Source organism: Dipodomys spectabilis, unplaced genomic scaffold (assembly GCF_019054845.1).
Source record: "Dipodomys spectabilis isolate Male_0828 unplaced genomic scaffold, ASM1905484v1 ptg000187l, whole genome shotgun sequence".
NCBI classification, from domain to species: domain Eukaryota; kingdom Metazoa; phylum Chordata; class Mammalia; order Rodentia; family Heteromyidae; genus Dipodomys; species Dipodomys spectabilis.
In genome coordinates this window covers 6,033,056-6,050,589 of record NW_024870864.1, presented here as the reverse complement: position 1 = coordinate 6,050,589, position 17,534 = coordinate 6,033,056, and the positions used below count along the sequence as shown (strand labels likewise).

Sequence of the window (17,534 nt, the reverse complement as noted above, 5' to 3'; positions counted from 1 at the left end):
AGTGCCATTTTTGGCTTTTTCTGCTTATGTGGTACTGAGGAATCAAACCTAGTGCTTCATGCATGCTAGGCAAGCACTCTACTACTAAGCCTCATTCCCAGCCCTTGGGCTGGCTTTGAATCATGATCCTCAGAGCTCTGTTTCCCAAGTAGCTAAGATAAAGATATGAGCCACCACTGCTTTATGCTCTTTAAAAGTGGCTTCTTCCTCCCAATTTGGTCCTCAAGAGATGTAAGATGCTTCCATTTGGGCACAGACAGCCCATGGCTAAAGACTTTGATTCTAGGTCCCTGGACATCCTAGAATTTGAACTTCATCATTTTCTAAGAGACACTTTCCCTCCCACATTTTAACATATGTGAAATGGTATTGGTGTTGGGTTCTTCAGTTGGGGGAAACAAATCCTTATTTTAGATTGCTTGACAACCTTTTCTCTTTCTTAATAGGAGAGAAAATAATAGTGTGTCTTCCAGCTGAAAGCTTCTTAGCTTTAGGAAAATACCACATGCCCTCTCATCCTCTCTCTCTCTCTCTCTCTGTCTCTCTGTCTCTCTGTCTGTCTCTCTGCCTCTGCCTCTGTCTCTTTTCTCTCTCTGTCTCGCTCTCTCTGTCTCTCTTCACCATTTCAATCTGCTTTAAGAATGGCCTTTGAGGAACAGGTCTACTTACTTAAAGCTCCCTGCAAAGAACTGGTACCATCATGGCTATAAGCCCAGACCCTGAGACCTTGAGACAGAAATGACATAGGGGCTGGGGTTGTGGCTCAGTGCTAGAACACAATGCTTTGCATGTCTGAGGCTCTGGGTTCCATTCCAAGTGCCACAAAACAACAACAACAACAGCAAAACCAAAACAAAACCAGAATAAGACTTCGAGTCAACACACAGCACATAGGCAAAGGGAAATATGGAGACCCCTGACTTATTCCCCTCCCCAGTGGGATGATGGGAAATCTCCCTAGCTGCTTTTATCTGCGAGAAAAATACAAGTGAGCCTAGTATAAGTCAGAAAGTTGCTAAACATTTCCTGAGTTTCAGATGTTTGCCTCCCTCCCTTTCCTCCCTTCTTTCCTGTCTCCATCCCTTCCTCCCTTTTTCTCTTTTTGTTGGTATGGTGTTTAAACTCAGTCTTGAGCTTGCTATGCAGGTACTCTCCCATTCGCAAAATTCCTCTAGACTGGCTTTTTACCAGTTAGCTGGAGATAGAGTGTCATAGTTTTCTGCCCAGGCTGGCCTTGAACCGTGATCCTCCAGATCTCAGCCTTCCTAGTAGCTGTAATTACAGGTATGAGCCACAGGCTTTCAGCTCAGAGGTTATTTGTAACCCAGCTCTGTGAATACAGGCCCTGAGGTACCTTTTGGTCTCTCTTTGCCTCATATTAAGAATGAAGGTAATACAAGCTGGGCACCGGTGGCTCACGCCTGTAATTCTAGCTACTCAGGAGGCTGAGATCTGAGGATTGCAGTTTAAAGCCAGTCCAGGTAGGAAAGTCTGTGAGACTCTTATCTACAATTAACCACCAGAAAACCAGAAGTGGCTCTGTGGCTCAAGGGGTAAAGCACTTGCCTTGAGCTGAAGAGGTCAGGGACAGTGTCCAGGCCCAGGGTTCAAGACCCATGCCCACTACCACCACTACCAAAAAAAGACTGAGGATACAGAATCTACATCACAGGACTGTTAGTGGGGAAATAACGAAATACTCCACACCTTTTTTTTTTTTTTTTTGGGTCCAGTCGTGGGGCCTGAACTCTGGGCCTGGGCGCTGTCCCTCAGCTCTTCAACTCAAGGCTAGTGCTCTACCACTTGAGCCACAGCGCCACTTCCGGCATTTTTTCTTTTTGCTTATGTGGTGCTGGGGAATCAAACCCAGGGCCTCAGGCATGCAAGGCAAGCGCTCTACCACTGAGCCACCTTCCCAGCCTACTACGCCTTTTACTTAGAACACTGCAGGAACAGAGTTGGCATCAATATACACGACTTCTTATTTTCAGTTTTGTTATAACTCACAGAAGGCTCCACCCAGTGGATCTCTGCTTTCACCCAAGGGCTGGGTGGAACTTACCTTCAGTGTCGAGGGGTGCATGGTCTCAGATGGCGGGTCTTCTAAAGCCAGCTCCTGCCTCCTTTCCACCCGGACATCTGCGTAACTGCTCAAGGAAGCAAGAGATGACAATGGAGGTGGCCCACGCCAGGATGACAATGCCCAACAGCCACCTGGGGACTGTGGACACCATACCCCGTTCCCAGATGACGCAGTCCAAAGGGCCATGTCTGTTCCCCATGTGAAAGGCCACTGATGTCCACTGCAGTGATTCTAAAATTATGCACAAATACTTCCATTTCTAGGATATTCTTTTTTTCTGGTCATAGGGCCTGAACTCTGGGTCTGGGCACTATCCCTCAGGCTCTTCAGCTCAAGGCTAGCGCCCTACCACTTGAGCCACAGCACCACTTGAGCTTTTTTCTGCTTATGTGGGGCTGAGGAATTGAACCCAGGGCCTCATGCATGCAAGGCAAGCACTCTACCAACTTCCCAGCTCCTCTAGGATATTATTACCTTCTCCTGTGCTATCTTCCCTATCCCAACCCACTCTCTGAAATCTTCAAACATAATAATCATTTGGTGTGTGTGACTGATACTCTACCACTTGAGCCATACCTCTAGCCCACTTTTTTGCTACTTAACTAGAGGTAGAATCTTACAGACTTTTCTGCCCCGACAGGCTTCAGATTGTGATCCTCAGATCTCAGATTCCTGAGTAGCTAGGATTACTCATGTGAGTCATTGGTGTCAGGCTCCAGTGTACTTGAAAATTCAGGAGTGGGAACCTTTTTTCTGGCAAGAGGTATGTGTATAAAAACATCATTATTGGCTATGTAAAATTACAAATGCAGCTAGACACTGCAGGCAGACACATGAGAGAAGTACACTTATCTATTCTGTCATGTAGCAAATTGACTTTGAGGGTTTTATATGCTCCACAGCCTGATGTTTCCCATCTGTGCAAAATCATCTGTAGGTGACTTATACCTAACGCAGTATAATGCTATGTACATTGCTACTCTATATTGTTTAGAAACAGGAAGAAGAAAAACATCTGTATATGTTCAGTACAGAGGTCATTTTTTTTCTTTGCCAATACTGGGGTTTGAACTTAGGGCTAGGGTACTGCCCATCGGTTATTTTGCTCAAGACTGGCACTCTACCACTTGAGCCATAGCTCTACTTCAGTCTTTTTGCTGGTTAGAGATAAGAGTCTCATAGACTTTTCTGTCTGGGCTGGCTTCAAACTTCAGTCCTGAGAACTCAGCCTCCTCAGGAGCTAGGATTTTAGGAGTTAGCCACCAGCTCCTAGTCCCTCCTACCCAAGAGATAAATAAATTTTTTTTTCCACTCCATGGTTGGTTGACTCCAAAGACATAAAACGTAGTAGATATAGAGGACTGATTTTATGACATGTACTCCTCCTGGCCTTTGTTTTTCTCAAAGGCTCTTTTTCTAAACTGATTTCAAACTGATGGATGGTCTGAACATTTCTGCAGTGGCTGGGGGAAGGGAGGAGCGCCACTGTTCATTCCCCTTCCTCTCTACGTGTAGGGACCCCACCCAGGAGGTGTCTATGTCATGCCTTCTTTCAGTCCTGATAGTCCGTGCTGGGCTCCCTGAGGTCATCGGGAACCCCTGTTCCCCGGGGACCCCCTCCCATACATAGCAGCCCAGTGGTGCCTCCAACACAGCCTCAGTTGTCAGCACGGGTTTTTGAAGCATTAAAAATAAAAGGAATACGTGTTTGAGTTCTTTAGAGGCAATGTTTTAATTTTCTTCTCAAAACAGCGACAAGGGAAAGCTGGGGGGATGGATAAAGACAAGGGAAAATATGTAAGTAGGTCATTCAAGCAGGAACTCACCAAGTAAGATCCTGGCAGCTTAAAAGAGTTCATGAGCCACTGAAAGGGACCTGGCTGAAGACTCAAAAGAAGTCTTAGCCTGGGGAGGAGAGAGCTGGGTGGGCACCCGAAGAGACTGAGCTCTGGGAACTGTCCTGCTATCTGCCAACGACAGCCCTGTTTGATCCTTAGATACAGGGAGTACCAGAGGCAGCTGCTGACCAGCCCCCGTCACCAGGACCCGGCCCAGCCTCCCTACCCACACAGTACCTGACCACCGAGTGTGTGCACACGATGAACTCGGGCTTGGAGTTCCACTGGTGGTAGGTGATGTAGTAGTGGGTCTGTAGCCAAATCCACTGCTGGCCTTTTGTCAGGAACCGATAGCAACACGATTTCCCTTTGCCAAACTGCATCACTGGGGTAGAAAATGGATTCTGCATGTAATATACACCAATGCTGGGCAATCTTCCATCCCAAGACTTACTACCAAATCTCTCCCATCTTCCCTCCCTCCTTCCCTTCCCCTTTCTGTCTTTCTCCCTCTTTCCCTTCCTTCCTTTTTCCCATTCACTTCCTTCCCTTCTCCCCCTTCCTTCTTCCCTCCCTCCGCCATCCCTCCCCTCCCTTACTTCCTCTGTATTGCTGGGGATTCAACTCAAGGCTGTGTGCTAGGCAAATGCTCTACAGCCAAAGTCTAAAAAATTCTAAACAGAATGATCCATGTACTTTCCCAAATGCTCAAAAGCTGCAAGAGATCTTTGAATTAAGGGCAGATCTAGACAAATCTTCAAACTGCAGGGCTTAATTAAAAAAAAAAGAGGCTCTGGCTTTCCTGGGGTTCATCTTTTCCCTGCAGGTAAGTTGTCTTTGGAGCTGCCAGAGCTAAGCAGAGGAGGGAGCATCCTGACACTGGGAGAATTGGATCCAAAATAGACCTGACAGCCAGCAACTGCTGGACAGATTCTCTGGCTGCCAGTCAGAAGTTGAGACAGTTTGTACAGTTGGAGAACTGATATGGATGCCTCTCTCCCTAGCCTCCTCCTTTAGCTTCAGACCTGCCTGGAGTCCCTATGGTATGTCTGCCATTGACTGCTCTGGGGTGCCCAGGAAGAATGTTAATGGTTAATTAGTCTGTTCAAGGGCAGAATGGACTATGGATCTGAGGAAAAGTACAACTTCAGTTTTATTGCTAGAGAGGCTGAAATGTAGCATCCTGGTGAAAATTAAAAGAAATCCGTGTGTGTGTGTGTGTGTGTGTGTGTGTGTGCGCGCACGCGCACGCGTGCACACACACACACATGCACGCACACACACCGGTATAGGGGCTTGAACTCAGGGCCTGACCATTGTCTCTTAGCTTTATTTGCTCAAGGCTGGCACTCTAGTACATGAGCCACAGCCCTACTTCTGACTCCTTTCTGGCTAATTAGAGATAAGGGATCTGTTTGCTCTAGCCTCTTGAATAGTCTGAGATTACAGGTGTGAGCCACTGATGCCTGGCAACAAAGAGAAATCTTACTGAGGACACTAAGCTACCACAGGGGCCAGTGACTTAGGAGAAGGCTGGGTGTGGATGTGGTCTTCACAGAGCAAGAGCATCTAGCCCAAGCCACAGCCTTGCAGATGCCAAACATCATTCTTTGGCCTGAGTGGCTTTTCTCTGCTAAAGGAATCAGACTCAGTCAAGGATTTAAAACAGTTGTGCTACTCAAATTTGAATGGATGTATAAATCACATGGGACTCTTGTGAAAATGGATATTCTGAGTCTTATGCTGAGTGGAAAGAAGCTGGGATTCTACAAGTCTAGCAAACCCACTGTGGTCACACCCACACTTTGAGGGAGCATTAGTTGGTTAAAGGTTTAAAGATGAAACTTAAATTCCAACAGCTGATCCAGCTGGAGCTCAAGCCTGTTGTTCCTTCCACAAGGATAACACAGATGAGAAAATGTGAATGGGTTTTACAGACAAAATATCCATTAAAATACATGAGTGGTCTATTGATGTATCATGACACACAAGCCAATGCTACTAAGAAGAAGCACTGAAAATATGCTTGTGAATGGTTAATTCTCAACCTCAGTGAGAAGGGACATGCTGGTCATTCTCACCCTTCACACCCTGAATCCTAATCACAGTCGTCTTCTGTGGCAGAAAGCATTCGCTGATCATTCTCACCCTTCACACCCTGAATCCTAATCACAGTCGTCTTCTGTGGCAGAAAGCACTCGCTGACTTCCCCACCAGCTGTCTAAGGGGGTCTTCCTGCTCCTCCAGTAGCCTGTGCACCGATAAATACCTTGCCAAGTCAGCTGTCTCTGGCTTTCCTACCATGCCTTGCTCTGCAAAAGGCAAGGCAGGAAGGCTCATGGACACTGCCATCTCCTGATGCTCACACAGAACTTTTCCTTAAAAAATCTCAGGCTATCAAGGCCACTGACTGGGAGAATGCAGGATCTGAAGAGGAGCAGCCCAGTATGTGGCCAAGAGCTGGTGACCAATACCTGTGCATTTGGTTTTTTGTTATGTGCATTTGGTTTTTTGTCTTTGAAATGCATAAAGGAAATTCTGACAGTCCCTTAATTTCTTGATGAGGATTAAATCACATAGTTGTCCGAATGATACTGACACAGTGCTGGGGATTGGTGTAAAGTTAATTCTGAGTTAGAGCAGAACACAGGGGAGTTGAAGCAGACAAGGACCTCCAATATATCCCAATCATTGCAGAGAAAACTCAGGTAACAGAAAGTCTTCCAGCAGCAAAATGCCCTTTGTCTGGGCCCTTGTGGACAAAGCAGAAGGCCTGGGCTGGGAAAGTGGTACTCACAATGCTGGTGGCATCTGGCCAGGAGTTCCAGGTCATCAATGTGGTAGTAGTCATAGCCAGAGGTTCCCAGCACTTCAAAGGGCAGGTATCCTATGATGGGCGGGGCTCTGCAGGAGGACAAGGGGATTCTTCATCAGACAAAACCCTGTCGGATACACACGCTGGTCACGCTAGTCAAGATGAAGTATGCAAACTGCAGTTTGTATGCTTAGTGGTCCAAATGGAGGCTTCATTTCTCAAGAGCCTGAGGTGAGGATGTGGGATAAAAACTTTCCAATGGTCCGGACTGGAGAGCTTTTAGTTTTTTTCCGAAGGGCTTACTTATTTTATTCATTTTATTAATTAATTATTATTTGTGCTTGGATCTGAGGCCTCATGCTCTTTCTTAGCTTTTTCTGCTCATGGCTGGTGCTCTACCACTTGAGCCACACCTTTACTTCTGGCTTTTGCTGGTTAATTACAGATAAGAATCGCAGACTTTTTCTGCCGAGGATGGTTTCAAATCATAATCCTCAGATCTCAGCTTCCTGAATAGCTAGGATTCCAGGCTTAAGCCACCAGCACTGAGCACAAGTTCATTATTTGGGCATTTAAATATTCTATTCTCTTGGCAGAGCCCAGCCCAAATGATAATAAAATGTATTGAACAATTAGAAACAGCTATAGATTGAGTTAGCTCAATAGCTAAGTATAATGAAGAATTAAAGGGTGGAGAAGGGAGATGGTTAATTCTTAAGTAATACTACCAAGGAAAGACAAAGGGCTGGACTAAGGGATCCATGGCATGGTGAAAGAAACCTCAGGAGAGATTCCTTCTACACTGGCTTCTGCCATTGTAGGACATGGTAAGGGCCAGAGTGTGGATCATCTCAAAGATGTCCTGGGGCTGAGCATCAACTGAACAGAGAACCAACACAGCTCTAGGACAGGTGGACAGGTGCATGGAAGGCCACCCACTGCCCCCTTGGCCAGGAACAGGCAAGTTTGCCCTTCCCTTCCAGGGGACCAGGCTGGACCTTTCTCTCCCACACATAGCCTGGCTCTTGCAAACAACACTTGAAAAGGACCCAACCCAAATATGTTTTTCTTTTTACAGACCTGTGATCCAGAAATAAAAATTTCCATTCCAAGCTATGCCTTGAAGTGAATTCTTCTAAAGGTTCATCAACTATACACATTTCCTGCATTGGAAGAGGGGAAAAAATTATCATGTCACTTGGTGGGGCCAGATGCTCTCCCCTAGGTTTGTTCAAAAGGAATGCATGGTGGGTAACAGAAGTTAAAATCGTTCTGAGCCTGTCTCCAAGTTGTGTTGGACTGAAACTCGTCATCTGTAGCTAATTTCGGTATTAGCTGATACTAAATTTATTTCCCAAGCTGGGGAAAAATACCCAGGAGCCAAAATGTCACACCACTCCCTTCCCATTATCTGAAAATGTGGTAAACATGTGCAAAATGGCTCTTCATCTGAATTTGAATGACTAATTTAAGTCCTCATTTGTGCCAGGGATGGGAAGGCAATACAGAAGGAGTCAATCGTTTGACTTTCTGACTCTCAGCTCTGGCCCACGCCTGCTCTGAGCAGTGTTCACATTAATGCAAAGGGTAGGAAGATAGAATGATCAAGCAGTATCTGTGTCCCCACCCTCCGCCATGCCCCCTGAAAATAAAGTTATATAGGAAACTAGAGTCTCAGATGGGGCCTGTAACCCAGACATTTGAGATTTTTTTTCAAAGCTAGTGACAACTTCATAGCAATTTCATTCTCTCCCATAAAGCAATGCGACTCTAGCTCCAACAGCTCCATATGATGACTTGCCTTTAAGAACTGTGGTGTAGCCAGACGCACGGTAGCAATGAAGCAGATCTCCTTCCCGAGGGGCACGCGGCAGGGTCTTGAGAGGGTATTGTCAAAGCCATTACAAGAGGGGCTAGGCACTGGATAGGGGAGACACATGGGTTAGCCTTGTCTGATGACAGCTGCTGTCCAATACCTGGGTGACACAAACTGCATTGAGAGATTTATGCATACCAACACGTTCACTCTTCAACGTGAAGCAGTCTTACTGTCTCATTACACCACTGAGGAACCAGACACCTGTACAAGATCAATCCAAGCTGGGACCATTCTACTGCACTGCCCCTCATTCCTACCAGCCCTACAGCCCTTTGCTTCTTGCCTTGGGAGAACTGTTCTGCAACCGAAGACCCTTATCTCATAGGAAGGGACTGAATATTCCTACAGCCGCTGTCTCCAGGGTCAAGCCCATAATCAGATGGTGCTCCTGACACGGATGGTCTAGTCCCAGGGAAAGTTGTGATAATGCCTTCCCCATTCAGTCTGGGCTAAGTACACATGGAGAATGAAGAGCTTTTGCCCTGAAACTAATCCTGGAGAACCTAGGCTGAGGCAGGGGCTAGGTTACTAAGGAGGTGGCCTTGGGATTTAGAGTGCTACCATCTGGATCTTCAATGTCTCTCAACAGCCCCCCCCCCCCCCTGTTAAAAACTTAAGTTTCCCAGCTTGGTGCTATTGGGAGCTGATGGAAACTTTAAGGGACTGGACCTAGAAGCAGGCTTTAGGCCACTGTTCTACCACCAAAGCTGTGGCGGAAACCATTGCCATATAACATGCTACCTCGTCACAGGCCCAAAAGCAGTGGACTTCTGAAACTGTGAGGCAAAATAAACGTTTTGCTTTTTAAAAATTCACCATCGTGAGCATTTTATTATAGTAATAGAAACCTGGTAAACAACACCTGGGATCATACCAATACAATAACAAAATAGTACCACAGCAAAACTGGCTAGTTTTGTAGTGTTGCACAGGAGACAATATCTGTCTGCTTATTTATTCTCACAAGCCTAGGAAGGCATTATGGTTTTACTTTAGAGATGAGGAAAATAAAGCCTAGAATGGTTTTATGAATGAACTGTGGTCAGGTATTACAAGTGGAGTTAACAGAGCAGGGATGGCACCCAGGTCTGCAGACCCCAAGTCTCAGGCTCTACCAGGGAATGGAAGGTGTAGTTCTAGGTTCACCATGGTGCTAGGACTGGGACTCCAGCAGCCCCTGGGAGGTACCATGTGGCATCAGTGAAGTCTTGCTTCGGAGGTTCCTGACCCACTTTTAGGGACTATGAAGAACTCATTGACCTTTGGGGCCAGGAAAATTCTACTATCTTGAAGTGGAGAAAAGTACCTTGTCAAATCTGAGCAAGTCCACTGAGCACTTAAATGGAATTCTCAAGGTCAACTATCCACCTGGCTCTCTGGGACCCAGGCTTCCACCCAGACAAGCCTAATTCCATAGCTGAGTGGGCTTTACCCATGCACATCCAGGTTTAGGATCCCTGGAGCTGAGAACTGACTCTGCTTTTAAAGTGTAGGGACTATAAAATTGTTTCTCCATATCCAAAGGTCCTGAATTTGTTAACGGTGGGTCCAAAATATTTGAAAAAAGATTTTATCTGTATACAACATGTACAGACATTTTCTTGTTAGTATTCCCTAAGCACAGGAGTATAACAAAATATTTACATTGTGTGAAGTATTATCAGTAATATAGAGATGGCATAAGGCATACCAAAGGCTGTGAGCAGGTGATATGTAAACACTATGCCATTTAAGGAAGCTGAGCATCTCTGGATTTTGCTATCTTTCAGAGATCTTGGGACCAGTCCCTTATGGACACTAAGGGATAACTATATAACATGTATGTTCTGAACATGCAGATTTAAGTATTATTCTTTTCCATTTTAAGAATCGATAGAGAATCAGAAAATGGAATGCATTTTAAAATAAAACATATGCAATTATATTTTAGCTTTTTAATTTTTTGTTTTACATATTTATAGGTCTCTAAATGATTGTCTTATATGGTGTTCTCCCACTACATGAATAAATTCATTTTTACCAAACATGTCTTCTAAATTCACTCACATAAATACCAATAAATGTTTCCAGACAGGAATATAAAGTGGGTAAAATAAAAAATAGTGGTCTCTAGAGTGTTTGCATCTGTCATGAGTTGGCTTAGATTACTGCAGATTATTTTTCGGGATGAGCCAAGAAATTTAACAAGGGAAAGGAAAACAATTCCACATAAGGGAAGGGTCTGCAGATGTGAACATCTGTGTAATAATAAAAAAGACATTTAAAACCTTCCCAGATGTGAAATACTCCCTGCTTGACTCAAAGAGACATTACCCAGCCAGATAATGACCTAATAAATTCTCCTGGCTCTTTTGAAATACCAAGACCTTCCAAGCAAACTTCCGAACACTCCCCAGGAATTTAACAGAAAGTCTCCTTTTTCTATCTCTACATGATATACCTGTTGGAGGAGTTCCTTTGGGCTGTGAAATTCTTAGATAGTCAAGAAAGCCTTTCTCCTGACGTACAATGAAGAGGAATAGGGGAACAGGTAAAGTGGGAAGACATCTTCCTTCTTCGGGGGCAGCAGAGACTCAAACCAGTAAGTGAGGGATTTGTAGAGGTTATCCTTGGCTAGGTTACCACCCAGACCAAGAGATATTTCATCTTCAAAGGCTTTAAGATGCAATTGCATGCCCCAAAGAGCCGTTTCCTTATCCTTGTAGCCTGTGGTCAGTCAGCTAGATATTTTACAGATGGACCCAAAACTGAGCAACTTCCTTCCAAACAAGCTTGTCATACCCAAGAAACATTAACATCTGCAGGCTCCAACAGGGGTGATGCACAGTAAATCAAGGATGGATGTTTTGATAGAGGCCAAGGGGAAAACCTAAGGGTGGGGTGGAGAACAAGCAAAGGAAGTGCTTTTAAAGATTTTTTTTCTCCGTTGTGTTTGATATGGCGTTTTACTCTCAGCCAGAGACTCTGTGGATTTCAGTGTTAATTCATGACAGGATTCCCTAAGCCCTCCCAGTCATACTTAGCACATAGAATAACTCGCTGGCACTTCACATCCCAAGGTAGTTTAAAGCCATTAATTAAGAATTCAATTACTTGTTTCAATTTAAGTAATAGAAAAAAAACCCATCTAATTACAACTGGCTTCCTTACCTCTCAGAAGGATTTGCCACTAAGTGTAGGAACAGTCCTGCTTGCTCAGCTCTCTGACCAATAATGATACAGACAGAGATACAGACCATAACATGATACATGATAGACTCATAGAATATATATATATATATATAGTATATATATGTACATATATATGTACATATGTATATATATACATATATATATGTGTGTGCATATATATATATATATATGTATATATATATATATTCTAGCCAAAAGCTAAATAAATCATCATCTCCATGGTGGGAACTGGGACTTGTTCTTCCTCTCTTGAGAAGACTCTCCATCTCACAGTCAAACCATAAGTTAAGGCTGAATCCATTAAGGAACCTTCTGATCCTTGCTGCTAACTAGCACTCAGACCTTGGGACCCCAGGGTGGCTTCTCCATAGAATGAGCTAGTGCTGCCTCTACACTCTGCCCCGAGGGACAGTGGCCTCAGAGTGTGGTTCTGGGACACCCTGGCATTCAAGCCTGCTCACTGGCTTACTGCTGCACAGGTACTTTTTAGAGAAAGCCTAGGTGAGACAGAGGCTGGAATCACACTTGGATCACCTCCCTGTGTGAGAAAACAACCCAAAGGCTGGCATGAGTTTCTACATGGAGCAAAAAATGCTGTTTTGGGGTCTTCACAGTAAAAAGGCCCACAGGTTCTCAAGTCCTGAGACCATTGTGACCATCCCTACTTTCAGACACCTTGAAAGAGATTTGCCTTAGGCTGGAGTTCGTAGGATTCCAAAAATGAAGAGTCCCACTTCTCTAGAGACCCAGAATGACTAATGTCTACTTCATTTGGATGTACCCAAGTTTGGCTCTAAGTCTGCCCAGACAAAGGTGATCCCCAAATCAGTCAGGATGAGGATACAGAATTACTATGGGGGAAAGATGAGCTCAGGCCTGTAATACTAGCAACTCAGGAGGCTGAGATTAATGAGGACCATACTTTGAAGGCAGTGGGGAAGGTCTTGTGAGATTCCTATCTCAACCAATAAACAGCTGGGTACAGTGATACACATCTGGCGTTTCAGTTATGGGGGAAGTATAAATAGGTAAATTCTAGCCCAGGCAAACAATTTGTACGAGACTATATTTAAAAACAAAGTAAAAAATGCTGAGCACTTGTGGCTCATACCTATAATCCTACACTCAGGAGGCTGAGGAGCTGAGGATCACAGTTGGAAGCCAGCCTGGGCAGCAAAGTCTGAGACTCTTATCTCCTATTAAGCACCAAAAATCCAGAAATGAAGCTGTGGCTCAAATGGTAGAGCACAACCCTTGAGTAAAAAGGCAAAGCAAGGGCTGAGACTCCAATTTCAAGTCCCAGTGCCAGGACAAGAAAAATTAGTGATTATTAGCAGCAAAGGAATAGAAAGGAATGGGGAAGGATGCACTGCCCTTGCTTGGCTCAGCACAGTCATCAGAGTCGTTAAGTATTCTCATCAAAGATGGCCTGCTTGTGCTAACTCGGTTGCCATGGCCAGAGGAAATATGCAAGTTCACAAGCCTGTGCTCTCAGCACTTAGGACACAGCAGGTAGGTGTCTGGGAAGATCGGAGGCAACCTATGATGAGCTGTACTTCAGGAAGTTTCTAAATCCCAACTGGGACAGACATTCCACACGTCCGGATTATGGTTTCCGGATTATGGAGAGGAAAAGAATTCTCTGCACATTCATGAGAAACCCTCTCCCACTCATCAAGTCCTAATTTCAAGGTTCATTTCCCTCTTCACAGCATGCCTTGTTCGATGTGCAGCTGGCAGGGCTCAGGCCAGCCTCACACTCACGCTTCCTCCTCTAGGTCTGGGCACTGCCCACCTTGCTTAGGCAAAGCTTTAGCTTGTCTCTCTTTTCTTCTAGATCTAGAGGAAAAAAATCAGCGTGGGGGAGAAGGAAAAAGCCATGAGAAAGTTGAGGGTTTGCAATTTGCTGGAATGAAAATAAATTCCTTTAAAAGAAACTGAGTATGTGTTAATGTACATGTGCATATATTACATATAATTACACATATATATACAACACGTTATATAACCTATTTCTTATATGTAACACATATATAACATTATATATGTGTATAATTTTTTGTGCCAATATTGGGGCTTGAACTCAGAGCCTAGGCATTGTTTCTGAGCTCCCCCTCCCCGCCTCGGCAGTCCTGGGGCTTAACTCAGGGAGCTGTCCCTGAGCCTCTTTGTGCTCAAGGCTAGTGCTCTACCACTTGAGCCACAGCACCACTTTTGGCCTTTTCTGTTTATGTGGTACTGAGGAATCAAACCCAGGGCCTTGTGTATGCTAGGCAAGCACTCTACCACTAAGCCACATTCCCAGTCCCTCCCTGAGCTTTTCTGATCAAGGCTTGCATTCAAAAATTTGAGCCACTTCTCCACTTCCGGCTTCTTGGTGGTTAACTGGAGATAAGATTCTCACAGACTTTACTGCTCTGACTTAATTCAAACAGTGATCCTCAGATCTCAGCCTCTTAAGTAGCTAGGATTACAGGCATGAGCCACTGGTGCCCTACAGCAAACTGCGTATGTTAAATAATTCTCCTTTTCAGAACAGAGCATTCATTCACCAAGTATTCTTAGGGGCCCAGAGGATTGTAATGCCATTGCTAAGATACTCACTGGATGGCTGGTACAGATACTGTCTGCTCAGGAAAGTAAAATTTCCTATAGGCCCTTAGCTCAGTCTTCAAAGTGGTTACCTTGAACACATTTTTAAAAATCACAGCCATGGGAAAACTTGTATGGAAGTTTGTTCACTCCCCAATTGAAACAAGCAGAGATATAGCAGATAAATGAATGAGCACATCTCATTGCTTATTTTAACTCAACCTTAGAAGTTTGCACAAGACACTGACCTTGGGTGACAAAATGTTCTCTTTTATTATCTAAACCCCACCACAATCTCATTGGGCAGCAATGAGCACCGGGGTGTGCTTTGCTGCTTTGTTGGCAATACTCTGCTGTGAACTCTTAAGAGACAGTGACAGACATCAGACAATCCTTCCATGAGGCTGGCTCAACTTTCCACTCCATTTCCAAGGAGGTCTGGCATGCATGAGCCTTGATCCTTTAAGTGAGACATCTCAATTAATTAAGCTCAAGGGGGAAACAAAACTCCCAAAATAATAACCTCAAAGCCAGGCAACCTACAGAAGTCCCAGGAAACATATGGAATTGAGTATCCTAAGCCAAAAGGGCCTGGCTTCAGCCAATATTTCAAATCTGGCTGTGTGGTTCCAGGCAAGTAGGTGAAATGAGGGCAGGGAAACTTTTATACTGTGGTGTGTGGTTTCTGGAAAGCCCAGAGTGGAATGTTTGCTCAGGGTGACCTATTTGGAATCACACCAGCAACTTTTGAAATGCTGCGTTCTGGATTTCAGTCAGTCACACATTTAAATCCAAGTCTCAGGGAGGAGCAAGGGCACAAAGGAAGAATTGCTTGTTCATAGCAGGAAGTTACCTTTCATGAGCCCAAACTGCTTCTGAGGACCCCTTAAAAGCAAGAGTATGCATCACACCTTTGAAAAGCATTTGGCCAGTCTCTCCCCCCTTCCCCTCTCTTTCTTTCTCTCCCTCCTTCCTTCATTTTTTCTTTATTTTGTGTCATACTAGGGCTTGAACTCAGGGCCTAGGCACTATCCCTTAGCTTTTCCCTGTCAAGGCTGACACTCTACCACTTAAACCACAGCCCCACTTGCAGCTTTTTGGTGGTGAACTGGAAAGTCCCGTGGACTTTTCTGCCTGGGCTAATTGTGAGCTGAGATCCTTACATCTTTTCCTCCTGAGTAGCTAGAATACAGGCGTGAGCCACCAGAAACTGGTCATTTGGCTAGTTTCTTTCCAGTTACAGTAAAAAAAAAAAATATAGAAATGTCACTTGTGTGTTAAGGGGAGGGGTGTTGAAGTACTCCTGGCCCACATTTAAGTGGAAAAGTAAAAAGAATCTCTCCTCCTTAAAAATATCTGTTACAAGAGTGCTTGCCTGGAAAGTACAAAGCCCAGAGTTCAATCCCTAGTACTGAAAACAATAATCTGTTACAGGACATATGTAGGTCTATTTCAAGTATATTCCGGAAGTAGTCAATATGCCACTATTATTAGTCAAGTGTGTGTCAGCTCTTCCCAGAAGAGGGCTAGACAGGTGGCACCTATCCTATCCCATCCCAAGAGCAGGTCAAAAGCTGTCAAGTGAACACTTCTCAGAAAGACTACTTTCTGGCCTATTTCCTGATACTTCTTTATTCCCCCCAACTTCTCTATCCCCTCTCTCCTTTTCCTCTCTGCCTTCTTCCACTCCCTCTTCCCCTCTCCCTTTCCAGGGTCTGGGGGTGGAATCCAGGACCTTGCCCGGCATAGTGAAGTACTCTTTATGTTTATTAAAAATCTAGGCTAGAGCCACAAAGTCCTATCTTCCCTTCCTTGCTCTTGGGGTAAGGCTGATACAATCCTAAGGAGTGAGAAAGATTCCGTGGCATTGGAGTGGGGGAAAAGTTCCATTTTAATCAAGTATTTGGGAAGAGTTGTGATAGTTACACTGACAGTGGGAACTGGAGTTTGTGTGTGTGTTTGTGGGGGGGGGGTGGATCGGACATCGTCCCTCAGTGAATCTGGACACTTGTGACTTCAGCAAGGGCAAAGGTGCTTTACACCCTCCCTTTCCCAGATTCCTGCTAACTAGGCCCATTCATAATGGATTCATGTCAACGAGGCTCGTTCCTGCTGGAGGAATTCCTGGAAGTTTTCTAGGTTACCTGGCAAGAAGACAGGTGCCTCATTTGTGTAATTTAAGGGTCACCAAAAGACCTGTCTGGCTCAATCTCACCCTCTTTCTTCCCTACCCTGGGCCTACATACTTAATTACTGATTTCTTCTCTGGTTTTGTTTCTTCTTCCCCCTCCTCCTTTTTTCTCTTTCTCTCTCTCTTCCTCGGGTGTTGGGGATGGAATATAGGACCCTGTACATAGTAGGCCAGTACTCCACTAGTGAGCTAGACCTTCAGTCTTATGTTTTCAATTGACATATGAGAACTGTACATATCAATTAGGAGCCATGTGACATTTGGATTCCTGCATACATGTATAATGTTCATATTGGGCTAAGCATAAATATCTCCTCGAGAATTCATCTTATTTTTGTGGTGAGAAAACATTCAAGATCCCTCTAATATTTTGAAATAGACACACATTATGGTTCTCTGTAGTTCTTCCCATCTGAGTGTAATAAGCCCACACATTTCACTTGAGGTCATTTGCTTCAGGGCCAGAGGGCTCCACATTTACATTTGAGGACTCTTGTCTAACTTACAGCAGGCTCTGAGGAGACATGACATTCTTATTTTTCAATTCAGTGCTTCATGTTATAACAGAAACAGCCTAAAAAGAGAGTCACACATAATTTCCACACACTCTTTCAAGCAAACAAACAGCCTCAGCTTGAAGTGTTAAAAAAATCCCAGGTATTCAGAATGAAGCCTGCCTATTTCCTTGAAATCTTCTAAGTGTGATAAAAAAACAGGATGCTTCCAAGTGATATTTGTCAGCTTCTTAATGAACGTTGTGTAAATGTAAATCCACAAAGGATACAACAGCTTCTTACTAGCCAACAACAGGTTCTTTTAATTATGTGCACTGTTGTCATGGGGATGGGTGGGCGTTGCATCCCATAATTTCCAGCTTGAAATCTAGGGTGCCTCTCCCCTCTGTTCTGTGCAAGTGGCTGCTTAGGATGCCCTGCTATTCTAGC

The 17,534-nt window shown here is 44.6% G+C and overlaps 1 protein-coding gene across 1 annotated transcript in view; it reads right to left on the bottom strand.

Moving 5' to 3' along the window:
* Npas2 (neuronal PAS domain protein 2) overlaps positions 1–17,534 on the bottom strand; it is a 175,123-nt gene that overhangs the window by 25,015 nt on the left and 132,574 nt on the right. The window contains exons 8-12 of the mRNA XM_042695555.1: positions 8,538–8,656; positions 7,817–7,899; positions 6,719–6,825; positions 4,159–4,306; positions 2,063–2,147 (exon numbers count right to left, since the gene is read on the bottom strand). Coding sequence (XP_042551489.1) covers positions 2,063–2,147; positions 4,159–4,306; positions 6,719–6,825; positions 7,817–7,899; positions 8,538–8,656 — 542 coding nt within the window. The remainder of the gene's footprint in view (positions 1–2,062; positions 2,148–4,158; positions 4,307–6,718; positions 6,826–7,816; positions 7,900–8,537; positions 8,657–17,534) is intronic.